At 70.2% G+C, this 24,054-nt stretch overlaps 1 protein-coding gene across 1 annotated transcript; it reads left to right on the top strand.

Annotated features, from left to right (window-relative positions):
* Window positions 1-2,178: 2,178 nt before the first annotated feature.
* Window positions 2,179-23,049, top strand: NUDCD3 (NudC domain containing 3). The gene is made up of 6 exons (XM_035572518.2): window positions 2,179-2,407; window positions 3,433-3,716; window positions 12,202-12,334; window positions 16,256-16,399; window positions 21,953-22,141; window positions 22,367-23,049. The coding sequence occupies exons 1-6, from the start codon at window positions 2,216-2,218 to the stop codon at window positions 22,475-22,477; spliced, it is 1,053 nt and encodes a 350-aa protein (XP_035428411.1). The 5' UTR covers window positions 2,179-2,215; the 3' UTR covers window positions 22,478-23,049.
* The last annotated feature ends 1,005 nt before the right edge of the window (window positions 23,050-24,054 follow it).

Genomic DNA, 24,054 nt, shown 5'->3' with positions numbered 1-24,054 from the left:
TTGCCCCCACCCCCAGTGTCCCCAGCCGGGGGGGTCTGGATTTGGCGGGGGCTAAGAGAGGTCTGCGTGCAGTGGGGGGGCAGCTTTGGGGTATCCCAGATCGGGGGGGTTCCCAAAGTGGGGCCCCAGGTTTGGGGGTTTCCAGCGGTGTCGGCGTGGGGGTGTTTGTGGGGTCCCAGTTGCTCCCAGTAAGGGGAATTCCCAGTCCTGGGAGGATTTCCCCGGTACAGTTTGGGGTCCCAGCGTTCCCCAGTTTTGGGGTATGTCCAGTTTGGGGCACCCTTCTGGCTCCAGCTGGGGGGGGGCAGTGGTCTCCCTGCGGGGGCTCCTGGTCTGGGGGAGTCCCAGTGCCACCAGTTGGGGCGGGTGTCGGGGGCTGGGAGGATCCCTGCTCCCAGTATGGGGAGCCCCAATGCTCCCAGTATGGGGAGCTCCAGGTTTTGCGGGGGGGGTCCCAAGCGTTCCCATTCTGGGATGCCAACAGTTCCCACTCCAGGCAGCCCCAGTTTGGGGCAGATCCCAGTTTTGGGGCACCCCAGATCTGGGGGTGGTCCCCACCTGGAGCAGGGGTTAAGGCTCCCAGTGCTCCCAGGCCGCGACTGGGGGGCTCCCAGTGCTCCCAGTTTGGGGGTGCCCAGCATCGGGTGGGCTCCAGGACTCCCAGTTTGGGGAGATACCCCCAGAAACGTCCCAGTGCCCCCAGGCCTGGGGAATCCCCCCCCCGCATCACCCCCAGTGCTCCCAGTAATGGGTGATGCCCACCCAAGGGGCACCCCAGTGCTCCCAGTTTGAGGGTCACATCCCCCCAGGGGGCACCCCAGTGCTCCCAGTTTGGGGAACACCCACACCCCAAGGAGGACCCCAGTGCTCCCAGTTTGGGGGTCAAGCCACCCCGGGTCATCCCAGTGCCACCCCAGTGCTCCCCAGTTTGGGGGTCAGCCACCCCGGGGTCATCCCAAGTGCCACCCCAGTGCTCCCAGTTTGGGAAATATTCCCCCTGCCCCTCCCCAGCAACCCCCAATTTTGGGGATCCCCCAGGAGGACCCCAGTGCTCCCAGTTCCTCCCCCTCTCCTCCCAGAGGATCCCATGCTCCCAGTGCCACCCCCCCCACCCCCCCGGGTATCTCAATGCTCCCAGTTTACCCATCTCTCTCCCCTGGAGGATCCCAGTGCTACCAGTTTGCCCTCCCCACAAGGACATTGCTCCCAGTTTGGGGAACACCGACACCCCAAAAGCACCCCAGTGCTCCCAGTTTGTGGAACATCCCCCTGCCCCTGCCAGCTTCCCCCAGTTTTGGGGACCCTCAGGAGGACCCCAGTGCTCCCAGTTGCCCCCCATCCCAGAGGATCCCAGTGCTCCCAGTTCCCCCCCCCAGGAGGATCCCAGTGCTCCCAGTTCCCCCCCCCCAGGAGGATCCAGTGCTCCCAGTTTGCCCCATCCCAGAGGATCCCAGTGCTCCCAGTTCCTCCCCCCCCAGGAGATCCCAGTGCTCCCAGTTCCCCCCCCCAGGAGGATCCCAGTGCTCCCAGTTCCCTCCCCCCCCAGGAGGATCCAGTGCTCCCAGTTCCCCCCCCCCAGGAGGATCCCAGTGCTCCCAGTTCCTCCCCCCCCAGGAGGATCCCAGTGCTTCCCAGTTCCCCCCCCCCAGGAGGATCCCAGTGCTCCCAGTTCCCCCCCCAGGAGGATCCCCAGTGCTCCAGTTCCCCCCCCCCAGGAGATCCCAGTGCTCCCAGTTTCCTCCCCCCCCCAGGAGGATCCCAGTGCTCCCAGTTCCTCCCCCCCCAGGAGGATCCCAGTGCTCCCAGTTCCTCCCCCCCCAGGAGGATCCCAGTGCTCCCAGTTCCCCCCCCCCCAGGAGGATCCCAGTGCTCCCAGTTTTGCCCACTCTTCCCCCAGCAGCGTCCCAGTGCTCCAGTTTTGCCCCCCAGAGCTGCACCCCCCGCACCCCAAAGCTCTCCCCACCCCCGCGCCCAGCCCCGGGGACACCGGGGGGGGGGGGGGGGGGGGGGGAGGGGGCGGACACCGGGGGGGGGCACCGGGCGGGACACCCCCGGTGGGTCCCGGCGCCCCCCCGGAACGCCGCAGCGCGGGTCCTCGGTTTCCGGGGGGACCCCTTTCGGGCGGGAGCGCTGCGGACCGGAAGCGGGGTGCGGGCGGACCGGAAGCGCGGGCGGGCGGGCGGGCGGTTGCCGTGGCAGCGGTGTCGGGGCCGCCATGGAGGCGCTGACGGAGCTGTACGACCAGGCGCTGCTCGGCATCCTGCAGCACGTCGGCGGCGTCGACGAGTTCCTGCGCGTCCTCTTCGGCTTCCTCTACCGAAAAACCGACTTCTACCGCCTCCTGCTGCGGCCCCGGGGGACCGCCCTCGGCTTCCCGCCCGGCGCCGCCCAGGCCATGGCCCTGCAGGTACCGCCGGCGGCCGGGCCCGGGACGGGGGCGGCGGGGGTGGGGACGGGGACTCCCGGGCGGGTCCTGAGCCCCTCAGGAAGGTCCTGAGCCCCCTCGGTGGGTCCTGAGCCTCTCACGAGGGTCCCGAGTCCCCCCGGGTGGTCCCGAGCCCCCTCGGCGGGTCCTGAGCCTCTCAGGAGGGTCCTGAGCCCCCCCGGACGGGTCCTGAGCCCCTCAGGAGGGTCCTGAGGCCCCCCCGGAAGGGTCCTGAGCCCCCCCGGATGGGTCCTGAGCCCCTCAGGAGGGTCCTGAGCCAACCCCGGACGGGTCCTGAGCCCCTCAGGAGGGTCCCGAGCCCCCCCGGACGGGTCCCGAGCCCCCCCGGACGGGTCCCGAGCCCCCCCGGACGGGTCCCGAGCCCCCCCGGACGGGTCCCGAGCCCCCCCGGACGGGTCCCGAGCCCCCTCAGGAGGGTCCTGAGCCCCTCAGGAGGGTCCTGAGCCAACCCCGGAAGGGTCCTGAGCCCCCCCGGCGGGTCCTGAGCCAACCCCGGACGGGTCCCTGAGCCCCTCAGGAGGGTCCTGAGCCCCCCCGGAAGGGTCCTGAGCCCCCCCAGGTGGGTCCTGAGCCCCCTTCCAGCGCAGCAGAGCAGGGAAGGGGCCCGGCGCTCGCCCTGCCGCGTCCCTGTCCCCGCCGCCGGTCCCGGGGGGCAACGAGCCGGGACCGGGGGGCTCAGAGCCCAAAATTCGAGCCGGGAGCCCCGCTGGGCGCGGGCGCGGGCGCGGGGACGAGCGCGGCGGCGGCGTGTGCGTGGAGCGGGCCGCGGGTGGTCCTGCGCCGCCCCGGCCCCGCCACCCAGCCCTGTCGGCGCCCTCCCGGCGGCTCCTCCTGCCCCGCAGGGACCCTCGTCGCCCCGCGGGCAGGGCGGCGCGGCTTCTCGCCCGGCCAGCCGCGTTGTTTGCGCCCGAGCCGCCGGGGGCCGGTCCCCAACGCCACCGCGGTGGCCGCGAGCTCGACGCCCGGCTCCCTTTGTCCCCTTCCAGGCGTTCCAAGTCTTCGAGCGGATGGCCCGGCAGGACGACGAGAAGAGGCACCGAGAGCTGGAGGCGAAGCTGCGGAAGAAAGAAGAGGAGGAGGAGGCCGCCGAGAGGGTGCGAGTGGCCCCGGCCGCCCAGGAGGTCGAGGTGGAGACCACGGTGGAGCCCGGCCCCGCGGGGGAGGCGGCGGGGCCGCAGGATTCGGCCGCCCCGGCAGCGCCCAGCCCAGCGCCGGCGGAGCCCCCGGGGGCCGCTGCCCCCGCGCAGCCCCAGCCCGCAGAGCTGCCCACGTAAGGGTCCCCGTTACGCGGCCCCCTTCGTGGCGGGGGGGGGGGGGGGGGAGGCACCGAGGGCTCTCTGGGGGCGTCCTCATGGCCCTCCGGGGGCGAGGGTTTCCCTTGCGGGCCGCGGGGGGAGGGAGGGAGGGAGGGAGGATGTGCGATTCCCCGGGTAGGGGGGGGGATGAATTTTGGGGCCGGGAGCTCCAGGCGCCGTTCCCGTTCCTCACGGGGACCCGGTGTCGGGCTCCCCCGCGCCCCGCCCCCCCCCCCCCAGCCCCGCCGGCGCGCTCGGCTCAGGGGGCATCAAACTCCGCGGGGCTTTGTGCGCGGCTGCTGCTTTTCCCCGGGCTTGGTGCCCCCGAGCAGCCTTTGTGGCTCCTCGTTTTGGCGAAACGTTCCTCGCCTCAAAGCCCTCCTGGGCTGCCTGAGCGCCGGGAGGGGTCCCGCGGGGTCCCGCTCCGCCCCTTCCTCGCGTCCCCTCGGCGCGGAGCCCTGCGCTCCCGTCCCCGGCGCCTGGCCGCGCCACGTTCCCCCCCCCCGACCCGCGGCGGGGTTTCTGTGCCCGCCGCCCCCGCCGAGGGGCCGTGCCACGGGAGCTCCGGCCGAATCTCGCGCCCACCCGTCCCCGCGAGCCCCTGGCGGTGGCGGGGCCGGGCGGGGAAGGGCGCCGAGCGGCTCGGTGAAATGGGGAGGGGGAGGAGGGCTCGCGCTCGGCTCGGCCGGGCTGACACGGGACAGAAACGAGCCAGAACCCCAAACCGAACCCCAAACCGACCCCCCCCCCCCACCCCCCCTCCGGCAGCCGCGCTCCGCCGCCCCGCGAAGGGACGCTCGTCCCTGGGGCTGTCGGGGTGACGCCTCTCGGCGGCACGGGGTTAACGGGGCCAAAGCAGCCCCGAGGGGGCCGCGCAGCTCCTGGGCCTTGCCCCTCGCGGGCCCCAGCTCCGTCCTGTGCCTTTTAGCCCCGATTTGTCCCAAAGGGGAGCGGGAGAGGGAAGGGAGGGGGCGATGCAGAGGCTCGAGCCCCCGCCGTGAGCGTTCCCGTGAGGTTTTAACGTCGGCCCCTCGCCGTCAGGGCCGCGGGACGGGAGCTGCGGGGGCGAGGAGTGGAGCAGGGGCGGGATGGGGCCGCTGGGGAGCCCCGCGGGCGCTGAGCTGCCCCCGCGGCGCTGCCTCCGAGCTGCCCCTCGCCCTCCGAGCACCGGCAGGGCGACAAGCAGACGCGGCTGCCCCCGCGGCTCCGCGTCCCCGCTGCCGCCCCCAGCACGCCGCTTTGGGGACCCCCCTCCCCGAATATTTGCAGCCCCCCCCCCCACCCCCCCCGGCTGCCTCCGCGGCTCGCGGGGGGCAAGGGGAAGGCGGCGGGGCCCCAAGTGGGGGCAGAGCGGGCCCGTGCCGCGGCTGTAGTTGGTTGCCGCTCCTCTGGGGGGCACTGGAGCCCCCCGAAAGGCGGCGGGCAGCGGGAGCGGGACTCGCGGGGCGCCCCGCAGGCTGTCAGCACCTCACCCGGCCGCGCCGTCCCCCGCCGAGCCCGCAGCCCGGGGACGAGGGGCGCACGGCTGGCGCGCGGCCCCGGCAGCGGGAAGGCAGAGCGCAGAGAGCCAGCACGAATGTTTTCCGCCTCCCGTCCCCTTCCCCTTCCCCTTCCCCTTCCCCTTCCCCTTCCCCTTCCCCTTCCCCTTCCCCTTCCCCTTCCCCTTCCCCTTCCCCTTCCCCTTCCCCTTCCCCTTCCCCTTCCCCTTCCCCTTCCCCTTCCCCTTCCCCTTCCCCTTCCCCTTCCCCTTCCCCTTCCCCTTCCCCTTCCCCTTCCCCTTCCCCTTCCCCCCCCGGTGAAGCAAACCGCCGCCGCCGCCGGGGTCTCCGTGCAGCCCGGCCCCGCTGCCGCCAAACGGAGGGGCAGGGCCCGCCCCAGCGCTGCCAGCGCCCGGCAGAGCCTCGCGGAGCGCCTCGGCGTCGCCGCGCCCGCGCGGGGAGAGCGGAACCCGGCCTGTTCTGCACCGAAAAAAACCCAAAAACCCGCTCCCCGCGAGGATCGGGGTGTTTTTGGGGGCCGCCCCGGTGCTCGTGGCCCCGCGCCGGGGCTGTTCTTTGGGGCTGGTGGCGCTGCCGCGAGCCATCGCTGCGCCCGGTGCCCCGGGTGCTCAGCACCCTGTGCCTAACGCCCCCTGCTCGCCGCCAGCCGTGCTCGGGACCCGCTCCACTCCCCTTGTGCCGGCGCCTGGTGGCGGTGGCAGTGCCGGGTGGGACCTGGGGAAGGCCCCGGTGCGGAGCAGGGAGGTTTGTTCTCGGGGAACCCCCCCGCAGAGGAAGGGTTTTGGGGCGGGAAGGTGCCGAAGGGTCCCCAGCCGGGGGAGGCAGAGCGGAGCGGACCCGACCCGCGTCCCCGGCCTCCTCCCCCGAGCCTGTGCCGGGAGCGGAGGCCGGGAGGGAGCGGAGCCGCTCCCCCTGCGGCACGCAGCGCGGCGGGCGCACGGACTGCTTCCCCCCGCCCCGAGCTCCCCGCGGGTTTTCCTGCTCGGCTCAAGCCCCTGCTGTGCTCCCGGCCTGACCCAGCAAGCCGGAGCCCACCTCGCCCCCCGCCGAGGGGCCGGCCCGCCCTGCTTCCCGCTCCCCTTGCGCCTGGGGGTGCCGGGGGAATTCCCCCCGTGCGGCAGAGCCCCAGCACGAGCCGAGGCCGGGCGGGCACCCACGAGAGCGGCCTGACCCCGCTCCGCCTGGCCCCGCAGCCCGGCCCCACCGCGGCGCTGGCAGGCACACGAGGAGGAGGAGGAGGAGGAGGAGGAGGAGGAGGAGGAGGAGGAGGAGGAGGAGGAGGAGAGCAGAGCCTGGGGACGCTTCCCCGGTGCTCTCCCCCTGCCTCCGGCAAATCGTGGGGCAGCGGCTCTCCGAGCCCGAGCGGGCGCCTGGCGTTTGTTTTCCCCCTGAGGATTCCTGTTTTCTCCTCGATTCTCCTCACACCTCGCTGCTGATCCCCTCGTTGCACGGGGAGCGGCTCCCCTTCCCCTCTGCGCGCTGCCCGGGGTCTTTTTAGTCCCGCTCAGTTCGTCCTTCACCCCTTTTGTCTCCCATTCCAGCAGCCCTGTCCTTCTCCCGGCCTTTTGCTCGCTGCCGCCCCTTGGGGTTTTCCCCTCCCCACCCCGTTTCTTCACCTCTGGGCTGCCCCGGTGGCTCGGCAGGGCCGGGAAATCGCCTTTCAGCCGCGCGCCCCAGGTGGCACCGAGCCTTCTGCAGCGGCAGCAGCCCAGCTCCACAGCGAAGCGTCTTTTTGGGGGGGCTGAAACGCTTCAGCCGGAGGCGGCATTCCCCCAGCCCCTCTGCCCGGCGCGGCCCCCGGCCGCAGCGAGCCCCCTTTTTGGCCCAATTTGCCTTAACGAGGAGCGCGAGTCCTCGGGCCGGGGCGCTGAGGTCGGCAGCCGAGTGTCAGCTCCCCTGTCACGCACCCCATCGCTCAGGGCTCCGGTTGCCCTGCCAAGGTAGCGAGCTCCAAAATTAGGTCCCCGCACCAAAAATAACTAAATTAGAACCTATAAATTTTATTTCTTTAATTTTTTTTTTTTTCCTCTTAACAAGCAGAAAATCCCAGGGCTGGAGGCCGGGGGACAGCGTGTGCCTGATTCTTAGTTAGAAAAGGAAAAAAAAGCCGCCTGCTTGTATTAACGCTGCGGCGGTCGCCCGGGGAAGGGAGGCGGAGTGGAAAACTACCGGGAGCGTGCGGGGCCGTGGGGTGGGCTGTGGGGCCGTGGGCTTTGGGGAGGTCCCTGCCCCACGCTGCCCGGCCCCATCCCCTCCCCGGGGAGCTGGAGCCGATCCCAGCGCCGTTCGGCCTGGCGCCGGCCCCTCGGGGAGCTCCGCGGCCCCAGGTTGTGCGAGCGGCGCGCAGGCAACGGAGGTCCCGGGGGGCTTTGCCCGGCGGTGGCGCGTCCCGCTGTCCTTGACCTACATTTCCCAGCAGCAGGGAAATCTGGCCCTCTGGCGACGGCTCCACGGCCCTCCCGCCGTTTCAAGTCGCCTGGTGGCAGCAAGTTGGCTCTCCTGAGCGGCTCCGGGAACGCCCGGGAGATCAGCAGCGAAGGCCGAAAGCTCCCCTGAAGGGCGCAAAGCTCTGGCGGGGCCGGCAGGAGCGGGGCGGCGCGTCCCGGAGCGGGGGGACCCCGCTGCGGCCGGGGACGGACCCGCCGGGCCGCGGGGCCGGGCGGTGAAAGCGTCTCGCTGCTCCCTGGGGTCCTCGGTGGAGCCCACGCTGCGCGGGGCGGCGTTTTGGGGCCGAGGGGACGGCGTCGGCTGCCTCCCGTGGCACGGCACGGGGATAAAAGACGCCCTCCGGAAGCAGCTGGGGGGGTTCTCCCCCACCGGCCCCCCACACCTCAACAGGACGCAGCCAGAAAAAGCCCCGGGGCCGCCCCGGGTCCCTGCCCTGCTCCCGGGGCCGCAGCGCGCCGGCAGCCGGCTGGATCCCGGCCCTTGTTTACTGCGGGCGTGAGCTGCGCCGTGACGGGGGGGGGGGGGGGGGGGGGGGGTTGGTGTTCAGCTCGCTGAGCGCTTTGCCGGAGACCTAATTAGGTGAGGTGCGCAGGGAGCCGGGAGCCTTCCGGCAGCGCCGGGGGCCTCCGGCGCCGCGGCGGGGACACGAGCCCGCGGCGAGCCCTCCTCACGCCGCGGCGCTTCGCCGGCAAAGCCGAGAGCGGCTGAACGCGAGGTGCCCGGCGAGCCGGTGCCGGGAGGTGTTAAACCCGCAGGAGGGGGGGGAGGCTCCTCTCGGCTCGCTGGCGCAGGCAGCAGCAGGAGCGCAGCCCTGGTATTTTCCACGCGCGTGGATCCCTGCGGCCGCCCCGAGGGGCCGCGCCCGGCGCCGCGCTCCTCGTCCTGGCCTCGCCGCCGGGAGCGGCCTGGGTGCGGCACGCGGGGTCGTTAACGCCCCGAGCCCGGTGCCTGGTGCTGCGGGAAATGCCCCCTTGGGTCGGGCACGCGGGCGCCGTGTGCCAGGGTTTCTCTTCTCCTCGCTTGCTCGGCGCTTCGTTACTGCTTAATGAGATCTTTCCGTTCTTGGCAACCTCTCGGGCCCGAGCAGGGTTTTCGTGCGCCGCACGGGGCCGCTGGCTGAGGGCCGGGCCGCTCGGTCCCTGCCCTTCGCTGCAGGGCGGCCTCGTACGGCGCTGCCCTCCGCTTCCCCTGCTCTGCCAGGGGGAAGGTGGCAGGGGCAGGGGAGGCTTTTTGGGGTCAGGATGCGCTTGTGAGACCCGGTGAGGGGTGCCGGGGATGGCAGGGGTGCTGCCGATGCCTCCTTCGGCCTCCGTTTCGGTTACTGGGCCTCTGCAGCGCCCGCCCGGCCTCCCCGCACCGCCCTCCCCGGCCGTGCCCCGCAGGATGGATGCTGCAAGTGCTCACGGCGCCTGGATCTGAAAAAAAATGGGATTTGAAGGAGAAAAACGAGTCCCCGGGGACGAGGCCCGAGCCGGCTCCCTCCCGTGGCACGCCCGGCCTCGGCACCTCCTCAGGAGCGGCCACGCTGCCGGATCGAGCGCCCAGCGCCTGCGTCCTGGCCTGGAAACTCCTCGAAGAGGAGCTCTGCGAGCTGCCCTACTTCTCCCCGCTCACGACGTCAAAGCAAATCCTTCAGCGCTCGGTCTCTGCCCCCGGCCGCGCTGCTGGCGCAGAGCTGCTGCCGGAGCCGCTCCCCGAGGCGGGCGGCGGGTTCGGGCGGGCGTCCCCACGCTGGGATCGCCGCCGCGCGGAGCTGGAACGAGGAGGGGCACAGAAACGTGCACGGGGCGGGCGGGGAACTCGCCCCGAGGCCGGCAGCGCTGCCGCCTGGCCGGGTCCCCGCTCCCTTCCGCCGGGCCCCGGCCCCGCGCCGCCGGGCTCTGACACGGTGACGGCACCGCCGGGCGCTGCGGCTCGGCGCGGCGCGAAACAGATTGGCTGCTTCTCGACGGTGCATTGTTAAAGGTTTCACCTCCCCCAAAATGACACATTGCGAGCAAAAATAGAACAAGCCAGAACACACAGACCCACCCACAGCATCCCCACCACCCGGCAGCCAAGTGCACGCGGTGCCAAAGCCCGGCTTTGCAAAGCTGCTGCTTTTTCACCCTCCCTCTCCTCAGCCCCGCTGCCACCTGCCGCCGGCCCGGGCGACCACCGCGACGGGAAGATGGCCGTCCGCTGCGCTCCGGGTCCGGCCCCTCCATCGGGCTCCTTCCCTCTGTCCTCGAGGATTCAGCCTTCGTCCGGTGGGTCCGAGGGTGGAGCTGCCTCCCGGAAGAGCCGCAGCCCGAGGCCAGCGAGGGAGGCTGCTCCCAGCCGGGGACCCGGAGCCGATTCCTCGAGCGCCACCGGCACGGAGGGCGGCGTGTGCTAAGCGCGCTCGGACCAGGCAAAGGTCTGGGCAGAAAGTCCCCAGACAAGGCGCTGCTGCCCCAGGAGGCGGCGTGGGGACGTCGGCCTCCGGGCAGAGACCTCTGAGCGGGCTGAGGCCCGTGTCTGCCACCCGAATCCGCGGCGCCGCGGGGGAATTCGCCGCTTGGCCTGCTGCTCCGCGGAGGGCGCGAGGGACAGCGCCGACAGTCAGGGGGCTGGGGGGAAAACCGCCGCCGCCACCAGTTCCGCAGCAAGGCTGGGACGAGAGAGTTGCGGTGGAGACGCGGCAGAGCACGCCCTGCCTCAGTTTCCCCGTGGAAGTAACCCAGATAACACCGACTTCTCCTGGGGCAGCTGCGAAACCCCTCGTGCCTGCGTGCTGCAGTGCCGGCGTGCTTGGCGAGGTCCCTGGAAGGCTAAAACCTCCCGAAGCGCCTTGTCCTGCGTCCGCCCAGCCCCAGCACCTTCCTCCCGAGGAGGAGGAGGTGTTCAGCCCCTGCCGTTTGCAGCCGGCGCGTTACCACGCCTGCCTTTGCGCGGATGAGGTTTCTCCCCGCTCCGGCCTCGCTGCCTGGAGGCGACTCCGCGCTGCGCCTCCTCCCTGGCGCCTCGCTGACGGATTTCGGAGGACGCTGAGCTCTGCCTCGTGCCACGGTGTCACGTCCCAGCGCGACCTCCGGGGCTGGAAGCGGGGCTTTGCTGGCCACCAGGACGTGGGAGTCGGGCGAACCGGCGGGCACCGTGGGCCACGGCAGGCGGGCAGTGCCGCGGGATGCCGAAAAAAACCCGCGTGCGTGGCCGCCCGTGGAGGTCACACCGGCGCAGGATCGGGCTGATTTTACAGCAACACTGTAGGAAGGGGAAAAGCAGCCGGTTTTCAGCCCCGGAGGGGTTTCTGGTTCACCACGCGGCCGCTTAGACGCCTGCTCCAGCCCCGAGGACGCGGGGCAGAGGTGGGAGCAGCGCGGCCGGGCCGTGTCCGCGCGTGGAGCCCACAGCACGGCCTCTGCCCGGGCTCCGCAGCGAGGCACGGGGACGGGCTCCGGGGCCACCCAACCCCTGCCCTGGGGACACGCCACCTGGGGGTGACGCCAGCGGGGCACGGCTCCGGTTCTCCCAGCCCCTCGCCAGCCCGGTGCCCGGCCGGGAGCCCGGTGGCCGCTCGGGGCCCGCAGCCCGTTCGCCTCCTCCGGGTCCGGGGGCGGCTTGGAAGCCGCCAGCTGGAGCCAACCAGCGCGAGCGCCGGGTTCGGCGCTGCCATGCCAACCCCGTTTCCATGGCAATTGGCACCCAATGGGCGAACGCCAAGCAAGGCCAAAATTCCCCAGAAAAAAGTGCCGCGGTGCCCCCCGAAACCGCCCGCCCGGTGCCGCCATGGGCCGGGAGCCCGCGGCCGCTCGGCGCGGAGCCACGGCGGGAAGCGTGCGGCCGTCGCCGGCCACGAAGGAGAAAAAAAATCACCCCCGTGTGCACGCAGACCCCTCCACAAACCCCCTCCGAACGTCTCCCGAGCCTAATTTAATTAACCCCCTTGGATCTTACGTAATCCTCGGGGCGCGGCGCTGGCTGGAAGCCGTCCCCACCCGCTGCCGGCGCGGGCCCCTCGGCGTGGGGGCGTCGGGACCGGCGCCCCCCCCCCAGGGCCGCTCGTCCCCTGCGCCCTTACGGAAAGCGCCGCGGCCCCGGGCCGAGTGCTCGGTGCGGCCCGAACCACCCCAAAACGGCTCTGCCTTCTGGTAGGGCCGCGGCTGTCGTCGGAACGGATTTGGGTTCGGTTCCCTGCCCTGCGGGAGGTTTTGGAGGAGTAGGTCCGCAGCCTGCCGGAGCCAAAGGAAACCTCCCCGCGGCGTATCGAGGGTTGCTTATCAGTCTGATAACCCCACCCCAGGCGCCTCCTCGGGTGTCTCTGGAGGAAGCAGCCATCTCCCCGCGAGCCCTTTTTGTGGTCCCATGCCCATCGTGGTGCGTGCCGTGTCCGTCTGGGGCCTCTGGGCAGCCTTCTCCCTGCCCCGTCCACCCAGGGGCCAGGCTCACAGGGCCCTGCCCTCCCTTCCTGCTCCCTGCTCCCCCGTTCCCTGCCCTCCCCGCGCTCCGATCTGCCCCGCGCTCAGCGTGTCGCCTGTTTTCCCCTCCCCAGGAGACAGGAGCAGTTCCAGACAAACCCCGACAGCTACAACGGGGCCGTGCGAGAGAACTACGCCTGGTCCCAAGACTACAGCGACCTGGAGATTAAAGTGCCGGTGCCCAAGCACATCGTAAAGGGCAAACAGGTAAAACGGCTCTGAGGGTTTGTCCTCCAGCACCTCCCTCTCCCCCTGGGTGCCCAGCTGCCTCCGAAGCCGTGTGTGGAGCGGGGAGGCTCCTCGGCCCCCTGCCTGTCCCTCAAACTGGGGAGCGGGACGGGGTCGTGCCTCGTTCCCGTTGCTCAGCGCCCCAGCGGGGTTCCTTGGCGCTGCTGGGTACTTTCTGTGCGTTTTCCTCCCATCCCACCTCCTGCGAGCTCACGGCCAGGTTTCCGAGCCGTGCTTCCTGCTGCGGCCGCCTGCCACGCGCGCTCGGATGGGGCTCGCCTCCCCCCCGAGCGCCCGAGCTGCCGGCGCCGCGTGAGGAGCCTGGGGACGGGCGCTGCTTCCCCGGGAGCTTTTCAGGCTTGGAGCATGGCGTGCATGGCTTTGGTCGGCGGTGGCACGGCTCCTCCGGCTCGGGAGCGGGATCAGGCTCCGGGTTTGAACTCTGGGGACTTTCCCAGCGCCCGCCTGCCCGCGGCCGAGTCGGTATTTTTCCATTTCGGAAGCCCGCGCTCCCCCACCTCCCGTTCTCCTCTGCTTCCAGGGCAGCTGCAACGAGCACGCTTGGGTTTGTTCACCGGCTCCAGCCTACACAGCTCCTCGCCATGCCAACGCGGTGTCGTTGGCAGCAGCGGGCCGGGCTGGAGGGGCGATGGAGCAAGCAGCTGTCACGGGGACAGCAGGGGCACCGCGAGATGCAGCATTCCCGGGGGGGGTCTCTAAAACAAAGCCAGGCTGCTCCTTGGAAGGGTTCGGGGGTGTCCGGGCGGATGTTCCGTCCCCTCTGGATCGCGTTGCGATCGCGATGCCTCTCCCTGCCCAGGGAGGTGCCGGGGAGTTGTGCCCTTGCCAAAAAAGCAGCGTCGTGCTTTGTCTACCCCGTCCTCCGCCGCCCAGAGATGCGGGGGCCTTGCAGGTGCTCCGAGGAGCTGGGACAGGCCGTGTTTTTCTGCCCTTTCTCTCCTCTGCTCCCTTCAGGCAGCTCTGGCGTAGGCGTGTTTGCTGCCGGCAGCCCCAAACGCCCGCAGCTGCACATCCCTGCAGCCTCCTTGCCCCAAACCCGCGTCCCTCCGCTCTGCCCGGCCCCGCGCTGCGCGACGCCCCGGGGCGAGTTTGGTCCTGCCGAGCCTGGCCCGGGGCCCTGCCCGGCCCTCTCGGGCAATCGAGGGCTCCGACGTGAGGCTTTCCGTGTCCTGCCGAGGCGTCTCCTGCTCCCTGGTTCCTGCCTCCCTCCCGGGGCTCCTCTTGGCGCCTCGCAGCCAGGTTTTCATTTCACAGTGAGTCCTTGCATCTCTTCCAGCCGTGGGGGCTGCGGGCTGGGTCACGGGCCAGAGCTGGCTGCTTCAGAGCAGTTTTGGAGCTAGATAGGCTTAGGGCACGGTATCGATGGCTCCTGCAAAACAGGAGCCTTCCCCTGCATTCACCGCGCGGCTTCATCGTCTACAAAAATTATCAGCTTCGTGGCTTCTGCCTGCCAAGGCGAGATTAAAAATCTCCCCCGTTTGGTCCCCGGGCTCGGAGCGTGCCTGGCTCTAATGCTGCTGAAAATCTTACTTATGACACTTTTTGGATTCAGGCTGTTGCTATGGCACGTTTTCGCTCGGGCAAGCTTAAGGTTTCCTTGTATGGAGCTCCACAGAGTGTCCGTGGAGCAGGATCGGGAGAAGGGGTAGGTGGGAGCGCTTCCTTCACGCTCCGCACCGCTCTGATCTACTTACAGGCGCAACAGGGGCCCGCGGATCCGAGCGCTTCCCAGGCACTTAAATAGAGATAATGACAACAGCCTCTCTTTTCCGCCTGGCTCGGAGGAGATGAGCTAGATTCGCTCCTAGGTTTGTGTTTGCTTGTTTGATTTGCGTGGGCGGGCGTGGGCGTTGTAGCGCGCACAGAAATGGCCGCGCTGCGAAGCCGCGGCGGAGAGCTGGGCCCCGCGCTCCCTCGAGGGGCGCGGGCGGCCTCGGAGCCCTGGGCTCCTGCGAGCCCCCCGGGCTGGTTCCCCGGCGCGAGGGCTTCCAGCCCCGCTGCAGGTCCCGTCCCCGGCTGCCTCCGCGGCCCCCTGGTGCCTGGGCCGGCGTGCTCGGGGGGCTCGCGGCGAGGAGCGGGCGGCGCCATCGCTTCGCGCTCTGACCGGTGGCGCGGGCGAAGAGGCTGCACGGAGGCTTGGGGCTCTTCTTCCCTCTCCCTGCTCCCTTCTCCCCTGCCTTTGTCTCCCCCCCCGCTGCCCTTTGGGTTACGGGGCGGCACGCTGCACGGTACAGCAAACAGCAATCCCTTCCCTAGCCCCGGCCTCCTCCCCAGTACCCGCAGCCCCGTTGGAAGCGTTGCAGCCGGTTTCCCCGCGCCGGGACGCTGCCTGTCCGGGCCTGCTGCCTGCTGTCGGAGCTGCCCCCCGGCCCCACAAGCCGCCCCGTGCGGCTGCCTCGGAAGGAAGCCTGCCTCGCCTTGAATCGTCCCCTTCCCCTCGGATCCCGCGGCCGTGACGCTGCGTCTGCGCCTTGGGCACCGCCGCGGGGCTGGGGGCATCGGACCCCATCCCCCCTGAGCCCCTGAAGGTGGCGGGGGGGGGTCTGGCCGTGCCGGGGCTGGGTCCTGCTTTCACCCGGCCTCCTCTGCTCCCGTCCAAACCGCGGTGGCTCCTCGGCCCCGGCCGGGCCGGGGGCTCTGTCGGGCGGCAGCGGGCACGCAGCCGTGGTGCCGGCCCCGACCGGCGCGGCTCTGCCCGGCTCCTGCCTGTGCGGTGCTAGTGAGTCACTGGAAATCTCCTAGGTAATGGATAATGTAATAACGTTTCAAATGAGATCTGCAGAGCAGGAGGAAGATCTGGGGGAACTCTGGGAGAGAATGCAGGCAAATCTCACCGCAGTCTCCTCCTCTCGGGCGAGGGACCGGAGGGCTCCGGCTGCCCCTCTCCGGCCACGTCCTGCCTCAGCCCCGCTCGGGCTCGGCGCTGGCGCGGCTCCGTGCTGCCGGGAGGGGAGGGGAAGGGAAGGGAAGGGAAGGGAAGGGAAGGGAAGGGAAGGGAAGGGAAGGGAAGGGAAGGGAAGGGAAGGGAAGGGAAGGGAAGGAGCATATGGCCTGGCCTCTTTGGAGACCGAGGCAGCGCCGTGCCACCGGGCGAAGCCACAGTCTGCCTCTGTCCCCCCGGGGGGAGCCGTGCCACCTCCACGGCGGGTCGGAGCAGGGTTCCCCATATGGCTGCTGCGGGAGGGAGCTGGCCACGTTCCCGGGGACGGAGCTGCCTCGTCCCCTCGCCACGCGCCCCTCGCAGCCCTCCGGCACACGTCCCTCCGCACGCAGCCCTCCGGCACACACGGCAGGAGCTTGGTCCGAGCCCAGCGCTGGCTCTGCCACGGCCGTCGGCCGCGGGCTCGGCGGCCAAACGAAGCCAAGGAGCGCGCTTTTGGGCTGGGGCAGCGGAAGCCGGGGGAGCTGCGGTGTGGGGCTGAGCCTTCCCGGGTCAGAAGGCCCCGAACCTGCGGGTCCCGGTGTTGGCCACGCACATGCTGTGCTCCTAACAGCTCGGTCGCAGTGAGCGGGCACCCGGCCCCTGCGCGCTGCACGGAGGAGGCCCGCATTGCTGGTTTTCTCTGGGGGGAAACTGAGGCACGGGGGAAACTGAGGCACGGGGAAGTGGCTGCGGCAGAGCCAGCTGGCGTGAGTCTCTCCGGGGCTCCGTGTGCCGGGCCCTGCTGCCTGCCGCTCCCAGGAGAGGTTTCCTTTCTTCTCCGAGCTGCCGCTGTTTGCTCTGAAGTGACGGTGGGATTCCCACCCTGCCGCTCCGCAGCCCTGATGGCTCTTCTCGCTCTCTCATCCCCAGCGAGTGCACTTGACCCACACCCCGACCAGCGCAGCGAGAAAGCGAGCGGGAGCCTTCCTGCTTATTTTCTCTCTCTGTGTTTCCAGGTGTCTGTGGATATCAGCAGCGGTGCGATTCGCGTAGCGGTGCTGGAGGGCAGCAGCCAGCGTGTCCTCATGGAAGGGAAGCTCACGCACAAGATCAACACGGAGAGTTCCCTCTGGAGCCTGGAGCCGGGGAAGTGCGTTTTGGTAAGGGCTGACCGCTCCCGCCGCGTCTCTAAACCTTGGCTTGCAGCTCCCCTGGGCTTGACCTGGAAATCCGGAGCAGCCGGAGGCTTGAGCCAGACCTGGACGTGTCCCACGCCGCCTTTCCCTGTGCAATGTCCAGCTCGCGCTGCCCTCGCCTGCGTGCCAGGCGAGGGGAAGCCCCTGTCACTCGTTTCTGCCCCGCGCTGGGTTTCTCACGCACGCTGCCAGCCCTGCTGGGAGCCGTCGCTGCGGCCACCGCTCCCTTTCCCTTCCCTGCCGCCCCAGCGCCGCGCGTCTTCCTCGTCGAGGTGGTTTGGGGGCTGTTGCTGCCCGGCAGCTCATTGCTGCTGGGTTCCCAGCCTCGTTACGAGTTTCTGGCGTGCTCCAGCGATCCAGGGGTGGCTCTGCTCTCCCGTGGGCTGCGGACCCAGTTCCTTGCCCCAGCCGGCGCTGTCCTGGGCTGCCCGTCAGCCTGGGGCCTCGCGTGTCTTCCATATCAACTGGTTGCCAAATTCTTGTGAGTGTTGGGGCCGCCAGGAGCAGGGTCTTGGCACCTGGTGCCATCTTTGCCTTCTCCTTCCCAGCCGGAGACCTCCCCAGAAGCGTTTCAGGAGCTGTCAGGGGCTGGCGCCAGCCCCAGGAGAGGTGCCGGGGCCAGGGTCCGGCAGCCGCAGCGGTTCCTGGCCCTGCACAGGGCCGCGAGGTTTTGAGGCAGCGCGCTCACCTCTCGCCCCGCATCACGAGCGGGGCAGCTGACGGGCACCCGGAGCCAGGCCCGGCAGCGTGACGTCGGGTGGGAATTTGCCGCTGGATGCAGAAGAGCCGAGGGAGGTGCGCGGAAAAAAAATGCGCTGGCGCTGCCTGGCTGCTGGGAATCGGGCGAACCCTGGGATGGCTGCCCAGCTGCCAGAACCCCGAGGGCCCTGTCGGAGGGAAGAGCTCCGAACCCGTCAGGCCATCCGAAGGGTGTGCAACAGGAGGCGCTGCCATCATTACCCTGTGTTTTTAAAATATCCTCAAGTTTCTTGAACATCGGCCGGTCTGGGAAGGCGCACAACGCGGGGAAGGGGCGCCGCCGTCCAGGAGGAGCCGGCCCAAGGGCGGCTGCGCTGCGGAAGCCCCCGGAGCGCGTTCCCGGGACCAGCGAGGGAGGCGGTGTTTGGTAAAGAGCCGGCGCCGGAGGAGGACGGGAGCAGCGCGCGGGTGGAGCGAGACTCGGGGCCTCCCGGAGCGACCGCGGGCAGCGCGAGGAGCCGGCCCCTCGTCTCCAACCCGAGCTGGAGGCAAGAGCCTCAAATTAGCACGAGCGCAGCAGGGTTGTGAGGATCTCCAGCTGGCTGCCAACATATTGAAGGTGGGATGAAGTTTCTCTTGAAGAATTGTAAGGTAACTGGAGCAGAGTGAGTAATTCTCGCCCGGGAGCGTCTCCTCTTCCCGTGCGCAGAGTAGCCGAAGACTCCTCGCGGTTCATTCATGGGAGCCGCCCAGCCGCTCGGTAACGAGCTGCCGAGAGCCGCTCCTGGCAGGGGGCTGCGCGACAGCACCCGCAGCCGGTGCCGACGGGCGTGCTTCCTGCCCCCCCTGCGCGCCTCCACGCGTGGCACAGCTCCTGGCCAGCGCCTTCATCCCGCGAGCATCCTCATCGCCACACCGCGAGGCGCCGGTGACGTCCCTGCGGGGATTCAGGGAGGGGACGCAGCCGAAACTCGCGAGGTGCCGGCGCTGGAGTCGCCAAGATGCCGTCGGCGGGGCGTGGGGCGCCTCGGGGGCTCTGCCCGGGGAACAGCCGCGTGCTCGTGGTCCTGATCTGGTGCAGTCCCTGCGAGCTCGATCCCAGCGCTGAGGCTCGGTGGAGGTGAAACCTCTCCTGCCTGGTCCTGTCCCTTGTGGGGGGCCGTAATCGCCCTCCCCTCTCCCCCAGCTCTTCCCCCGAGCAGCTTGATTTGCCGTACAGCCCCCCCGGCTCTGCCTCCTCTCGCCTCCCCAGCGTTCCCCTCGATCCCTCCCGCTCTCAGGCCCCGAGTGCCTCCCCGCTGCGTGGCACCGGGCCTGCCCCCGCCGCCGGGGCACCGGCGCCTTCCTCTCCTCATCCCTCGGCACGCTCACGGCTTGTGCGAGCGCCCGGCCGAGGGAGGAACCCAGCGGGCCTCATTTCAAGGCCGCGTGCTCCGCCGGTCCCCGGGTGCTTGGTCCACGCCTGCTCCCGCCCGGGATCGTGTCCCCGGCCCGCGCCGGGCCCCGGCTCTCAGCCCCGTGCTCTCCCTCCCCTGTCACGCCCCGCTCGCTTGTCAAAAGCGAGATGAAAATAGATTCGCATGAGCTGTTTTTAGCAGGCTCCGCTGGGTGTTGTGCACAACACGTTTTGGGATTATTTTCGTTGTTGGGGATTTTTTTCTCCCTCCGTTCCCTCTCTTTTTCTCCTCCTTTCCAACGTTTCTTGCCCGGGCTTGGGCTTTTGTCACCGAGCCCTGCCTTGAACAACTCTTACAGCCTTCAGCTTGTCAGCTCCCGAGCCGCCAGGCCAAGGGAACAACGATCTGCGGCGCCCCCCGACCTCCACGCGCCGCTGGGAGCGACGCCCGCTGCCGTCCCGGTGCCCCCTCCACGGCCTCTGCCTCCTGCCGCCCGCTGGGCAGGCCGCTGCTGCCGCCTCGGGAGGGAAGCAGGTGGCGAGAGGTTGTTCTCCCAAGACCTACTTACGTCCCTTGGCAGCGTCTCTGACAAGGTATTTAGGATCGGGGAGGAAACCTCGTGCTGCGGCACAGCCCAGCTCCTGCAGCGAAGGGCTGCGTCCCTCCCGGCGGGGCTGGGGACGCAGGAGGAGGGGACACAAGGCTGTGCCCGTGCTGCTGCCACCGCTCAGCCTCTTGGTGTGCCACCGAGCCGCCCGTCCCTGCCCGCAGCACGCCGCTCGCCCTGCGCTTCGCACGTCCCCTGCGTGGGGACAGCGTGGTCCCCTCGGGGTGGTCTCAGGCACCTGCCCCGGGATCGTTGTCACCGCGGCACGAGGACACCGTGGCTCACGGACACCGTGGCACAAAGACACCGTGGCACGAGGACACCACGGCACGAGGACGCCACGGCAGCTTCAGCCGCGGTGTGCCCCCCGTCGCCTCCTTCCCCACGGCGTCCGGTTGCAGAGGGTGCTTCTGACCCCGCGGGCGCCTTTGGCATCTGCCAAAAAAAAAATAAAAGCAAAGCAGAGGCGCGAGGTGCTGCCTGACCGAGAGCCCGGCACAGCTGCGGGAACCCGATCCTGCCTGCGGCAAAAGGCCGCCAGCGCTTCTAGGAGCCCCCAGGGCTGGGCAACTTGTAGCAGCAGCTTCGAGTCTGGGCCGGGCTTTTGCCTTGTCTCGGAGCGAGCGGCATAACCAGGTCGCGGTTTGTCCTTGTGAAGGAGCCGTGTTCGCGCCGTGCAGCCCCTCGGGGCTTTGCGTGCTGCCGTGTGCGGTGGGGCCGCGGCTCGCAGGCACCGCGCCGCCTGGGCTGAGCGTTACGGGGCCGGCCGCCGGCCGCCTGCTCTCCCCCACTCGCCCTCCTCACACCCAAGCGCTCGCCGAGGCTCCCTCCTGCGTCTCCGTCCCCGCAAGCTCTTGTAGCCCCCGTGCCCAGCCGAGGGAATCAAGAGGCAGAAATACGCCCAAGAGCTCAACCCGAGCCCCGCAGATCCCACCCTGGAAGCCGAGCTGCCTGCAGCACGCAGTCCAGCACCGCTGAGATCCGAAAAAAACCCCAAACCCGAGCTGGCAGAGCTCCGCCGAGCCCCGCGGGCAGCTCGGAGGCTCGCGTTTGAAAGTGGGACTCCGGCCTCGGAGCGAGTCCCAGTTTCGGTTCTCCCCCTGGAACAGGGCGGGGAAGAGCGAATTCCCCCGCGCGCGCAAGGTGGGCTGCAGAGGTTAATTAATTGTTGTTTGCGAAGCACTCGGCGCTGGAGCGATGCGCACCGCGGAAAAGCTGGCGAGGGAATGAATAATTCTGTCCTCGCAGCAGGGTGGGAAGCGGTATGCGGTAAATAAAGCGAGGGCCACGCACGGGGCGGGGAGGAGGAGAGGATTCCTGGGTCGCCGCGCGCGGCCGCAGCTCCTCTGCCTTTCGCCGGAGGCTGCAGCCCCCCGTGGGCTTCCCTCCGCGTCCCACCCTGGCTCTTTATCCAGGCCTGGCTTCTCGTGGGGCGCTTGGCACCGGTGGAAGAAGGGGGTGTGGTGGGGAAGGGAGAGGGGAAGGGTTTTCCTTCCCGCCTGGGTGGGCAGCGGGGCTGGGAGCCCCCGGCGCCGTTATCCCCCGGTCCTGTGCGATCAGGAGGAGAAGGAGCTCGCCCGTCTAGCTGGAGAAACTAAACGCCTTCCTTCCCCAGGCTGGAATATTTTACCGGCTCCGCTCTCCCAGAAGGATTAAGCCCCAGCCACCCCCTCCTGCATTAATTGGTTCCTTTTCTTCGCACCAGGGAGAGCCGCCCGGCTCCGTGTCGCTAATGGCCGCCCGTGCTTCCCCCTCCAGAGCTGTTGAGCTTCTGGGGAGGCTCGGCTAAATTGTGTTGTCTGCCTTTATTGATGATTTTGCAGAGGCGCCGACGAACGCCATAAATCTGCCCCGCTGCTGGGATTATTGCGAAAATAATATGGGAAAAAGCAGCCCACCCCTCCCTCCGTGCGAATAAAAAAAAAAAAAAAAAAAAGAAAAGGAGCGAGTCGGGGCTCCCGGCTGGAGGCAGGACGCACCCCGCTCACGCCGGCGCTCGCCCCGGTGCTCGCCGGCACCCAGCGCTGCCGCCCGGCTCCGTGCTCGTCCACCCGGGAGGCTCGCGGCTCGCTCCCCCGGCGGGGCAGGGGCCCGAAACCCGGGCTGGTGGCAAGGGGACGGCCCCTGCGGCGCGGGCCCCGCAGGCAGGAGGCAGGCGCTCGCGGCAAGCAGGGGTGACATTTCAGCCTCCTTCGCCGCCCACGCGCCCGCACGCGGAGCGAGCCTCTGGGGGAGCCGGGGCGAGGGCTCTTTCTGGGTTAGCGCGACGCGAAGTCGCGGCGCCGCGAGGCCGATGGCAGGGCCGGGCTTTCTGAATCTTCCCCCACAGCGCATCCGCACGGGTCCCCGGGCGCTCGGCTCGCCCCCCCCCGGAGCAGCGCACCCTCGGCTGCTGGAGGATGCCGAACCCAAATCCGGGTTTTGAGGTCCCAGTAGCTGGAGATGGGGCAGCAAAGCGCCGTGCTGGGGAGGCACCGAATCCCCCAAGGAGGCACCAAACCCCCCGGGGAGGCACCGAACCCCCGAGGGAGGAGGGCTCAGGCTGCGCCGCGGGAACACAGCTTGCCCAAAGAGGCCATAAAAAGAGGCAGGGGGGGGCCCCCAAACCCCTTGGAGCGCCGTGGGCATCTCGCCCCGCTCTTCCAGCCGTGGGAAGGGGGGCGGCGAGAGGGAATCCCACCTCAGCCGCGCTCCGGAGCTCCGGTGGCACCGCTCGCAGATGGGCCTGGAGGGGGGGGCCCCGTCCCCAGGGCAGGTGGGGGGGCTCTGTGCCCCGCTGCCCTCTGAGCCTCCCGTGGTCACCACTGTCCCCAGATCAACCTGAACAAAGGGGACGAGTACTGGTGGAACGCCATCCTGGAGGGCGAGGAGCAGATCGACATCGACAAGATCAACAAGGAGCGCTCCATGGCCACGGTGGACGAGGAGGAGCACGCCGTGCTCGACCGCCTCACCTTCGACTACCACCAGAAGCTGCAGGGCAAGCCGCAGAGCCACGAGCTGGTAGGTGCCCCCCGCCCCGAGCGGGGCCGCGTTCCGCTGCCCAACACCACCCCGGGGCAGCGGGTGCTTGGCCCCACACCTCCCCTCCTTGCGTTGGCTGCAGCCGGCGACGCGGCCCCGTAGTTCCCGGGCATCGCTGCCTGCGGGACGGGCCCGCATCTTTGGCAAAAAAATGGGGGGGTTGGGGCCATCGCCAGCCTGACGGGCGCCGCCGGCTCTTTGCAGAAGGTGCACGAGATGCTGAAGAAGGGCTGGGACACCGAGGGCTCCCCCTTCCGCGGCCAGAAGTTCGACCCCTCCATGTTCAACATCTCCCCCGGCGCCGTGCAGTTTTGACCCCGGCGAAAAGCGGCCGAGCGACGAGGCGAAGAGAGAGGAGAAAACCCACCCGAAAACCGCCGCGGGACTCGGGGCCTCGCGCCCGGCGCCCCCAAACCCCTCGCCAACGGCCGGGCCGCGCACCCGCATCCCTCGGCACCGGCACCGGCACCGGCCGGGCTCGGCGTTTCCACGTGCGTGCGGAAAATGCAGATTTACACCCCGTCACCACGGCAACCCGAGCGGCTGGGACCCTTCTCCTCGCCTCGCCTCGCGCTGGCGACGGCTCTGTTGTTTTTCAGGAATAGACGGAGCCTCGCTGGGTGACATAATTATTATTTTTGGTGGCTCAGGATCCTGCTGGGTTTTGCTTCTGGGGGGGGCGGATCCCTCCCTACCCCGGCCCCGCGCCGCTTCGCCCCTCGCACGCAGAGGTGGCCGGGTTGGCCCTGGCAGAGTCTGTGGGGTCGGGGGGCCCCGCGCCCCTCCTGCGCCCGCCCGGCTGCCCTGGGCCCCCCCAGTGTTATGGGGTCGGGGGCCCTCGTCCCGCCCCCGCCTCCCCTTGGGCTGCAATAAACGCGTTTCTCTGAGCACGGGGCGTGCGAGTGGTTGGGGGACGCTGCCACCCGCGGGGACGCGGCCACCCACAGGGACATGGGCACCCGTGGGGACACCGTTGCTGGTGGGGACACTGCCACCCCCGGGGACGCTGCCACTCACGGGGACACGGCCACCCACGGGGACACGGCCGCCCACGGGGGTACCATTACTGGTGGGGACACTGCCACCCACGGAGACATGGCCACTCACGGGGGACGCTGCCACCCACGGGGACGCTGCCACCCACGGGGACACGGCCACCCACAGGGACATGGGCACCCGTGGGGACACCGTTGCTGGTGGGGACATGGCCACCCACAGAGACGCTGCCACCCACGGGGACGCTGCCACCCACGGGGACACGGCCACTCATGGGGACAACGGCCACCCACAGGGACATGGCCACCCGTGGGGACACCATTGCTGGTGGGGACACGGCCACCCACGGGGACGCTGCCACCCACGGGATCACTGCCACCCGTGGGGACACCAATGCTGGTGGGCACACTGCCCCCCCCAGGGACAACCCCGGTGGCCCTCCACCCCCACCACCGCAGGCCCAGGCCGCCCCGCGACTGCGGTGTCCCCCGGTTGCTCCGGCCACTGGGGTCCCGCGGGACCCGTCCCCCCCCCCCCCCCCCCCCCCCACCCCCGTGTCCCCACGGCAGCCCCCGTACCCCCCCCCGTCCCCGTGGGCGGGCGCCGCGCGTCCCCGCGGCGAGGCACAAATAGCAGCGGGCTGCGTGCGGCCCCCACGGCCGCCCACGGTCCCCATGGCAACGGCAGCGCCAGCCGCCAGCCGCCCACCCCTGCTCGCCCCGCGCCCGGGGGGGGCCCCGCGCCCACGGACCCCCCCCCCCCCCTCCCCCCCCGGGGTGGGGGGCTTTGGGCCGGGGGGGGGGGGCGTGGGTTTGGGGTGCGGGGGTCCCGGCCCCGTGTGATTCTGCGTGGATGGGTGGGGGTGGGGGAGATGGGTGCCCCCCCCCCCCCCCCGG

The sequence above is a fragment of the Cygnus atratus genome, unplaced genomic scaffold, assembly GCF_013377495.2.
Source record: "Cygnus atratus isolate AKBS03 ecotype Queensland, Australia unplaced genomic scaffold, CAtr_DNAZoo_HiC_assembly HiC_scaffold_207, whole genome shotgun sequence".
In the NCBI taxonomy this organism is placed as follows: Eukaryota; Metazoa; Chordata; class Aves; order Anseriformes; family Anatidae; genus Cygnus; species Cygnus atratus.
This window is presented reverse-complemented; position numbering and strand designations above follow the sequence as displayed.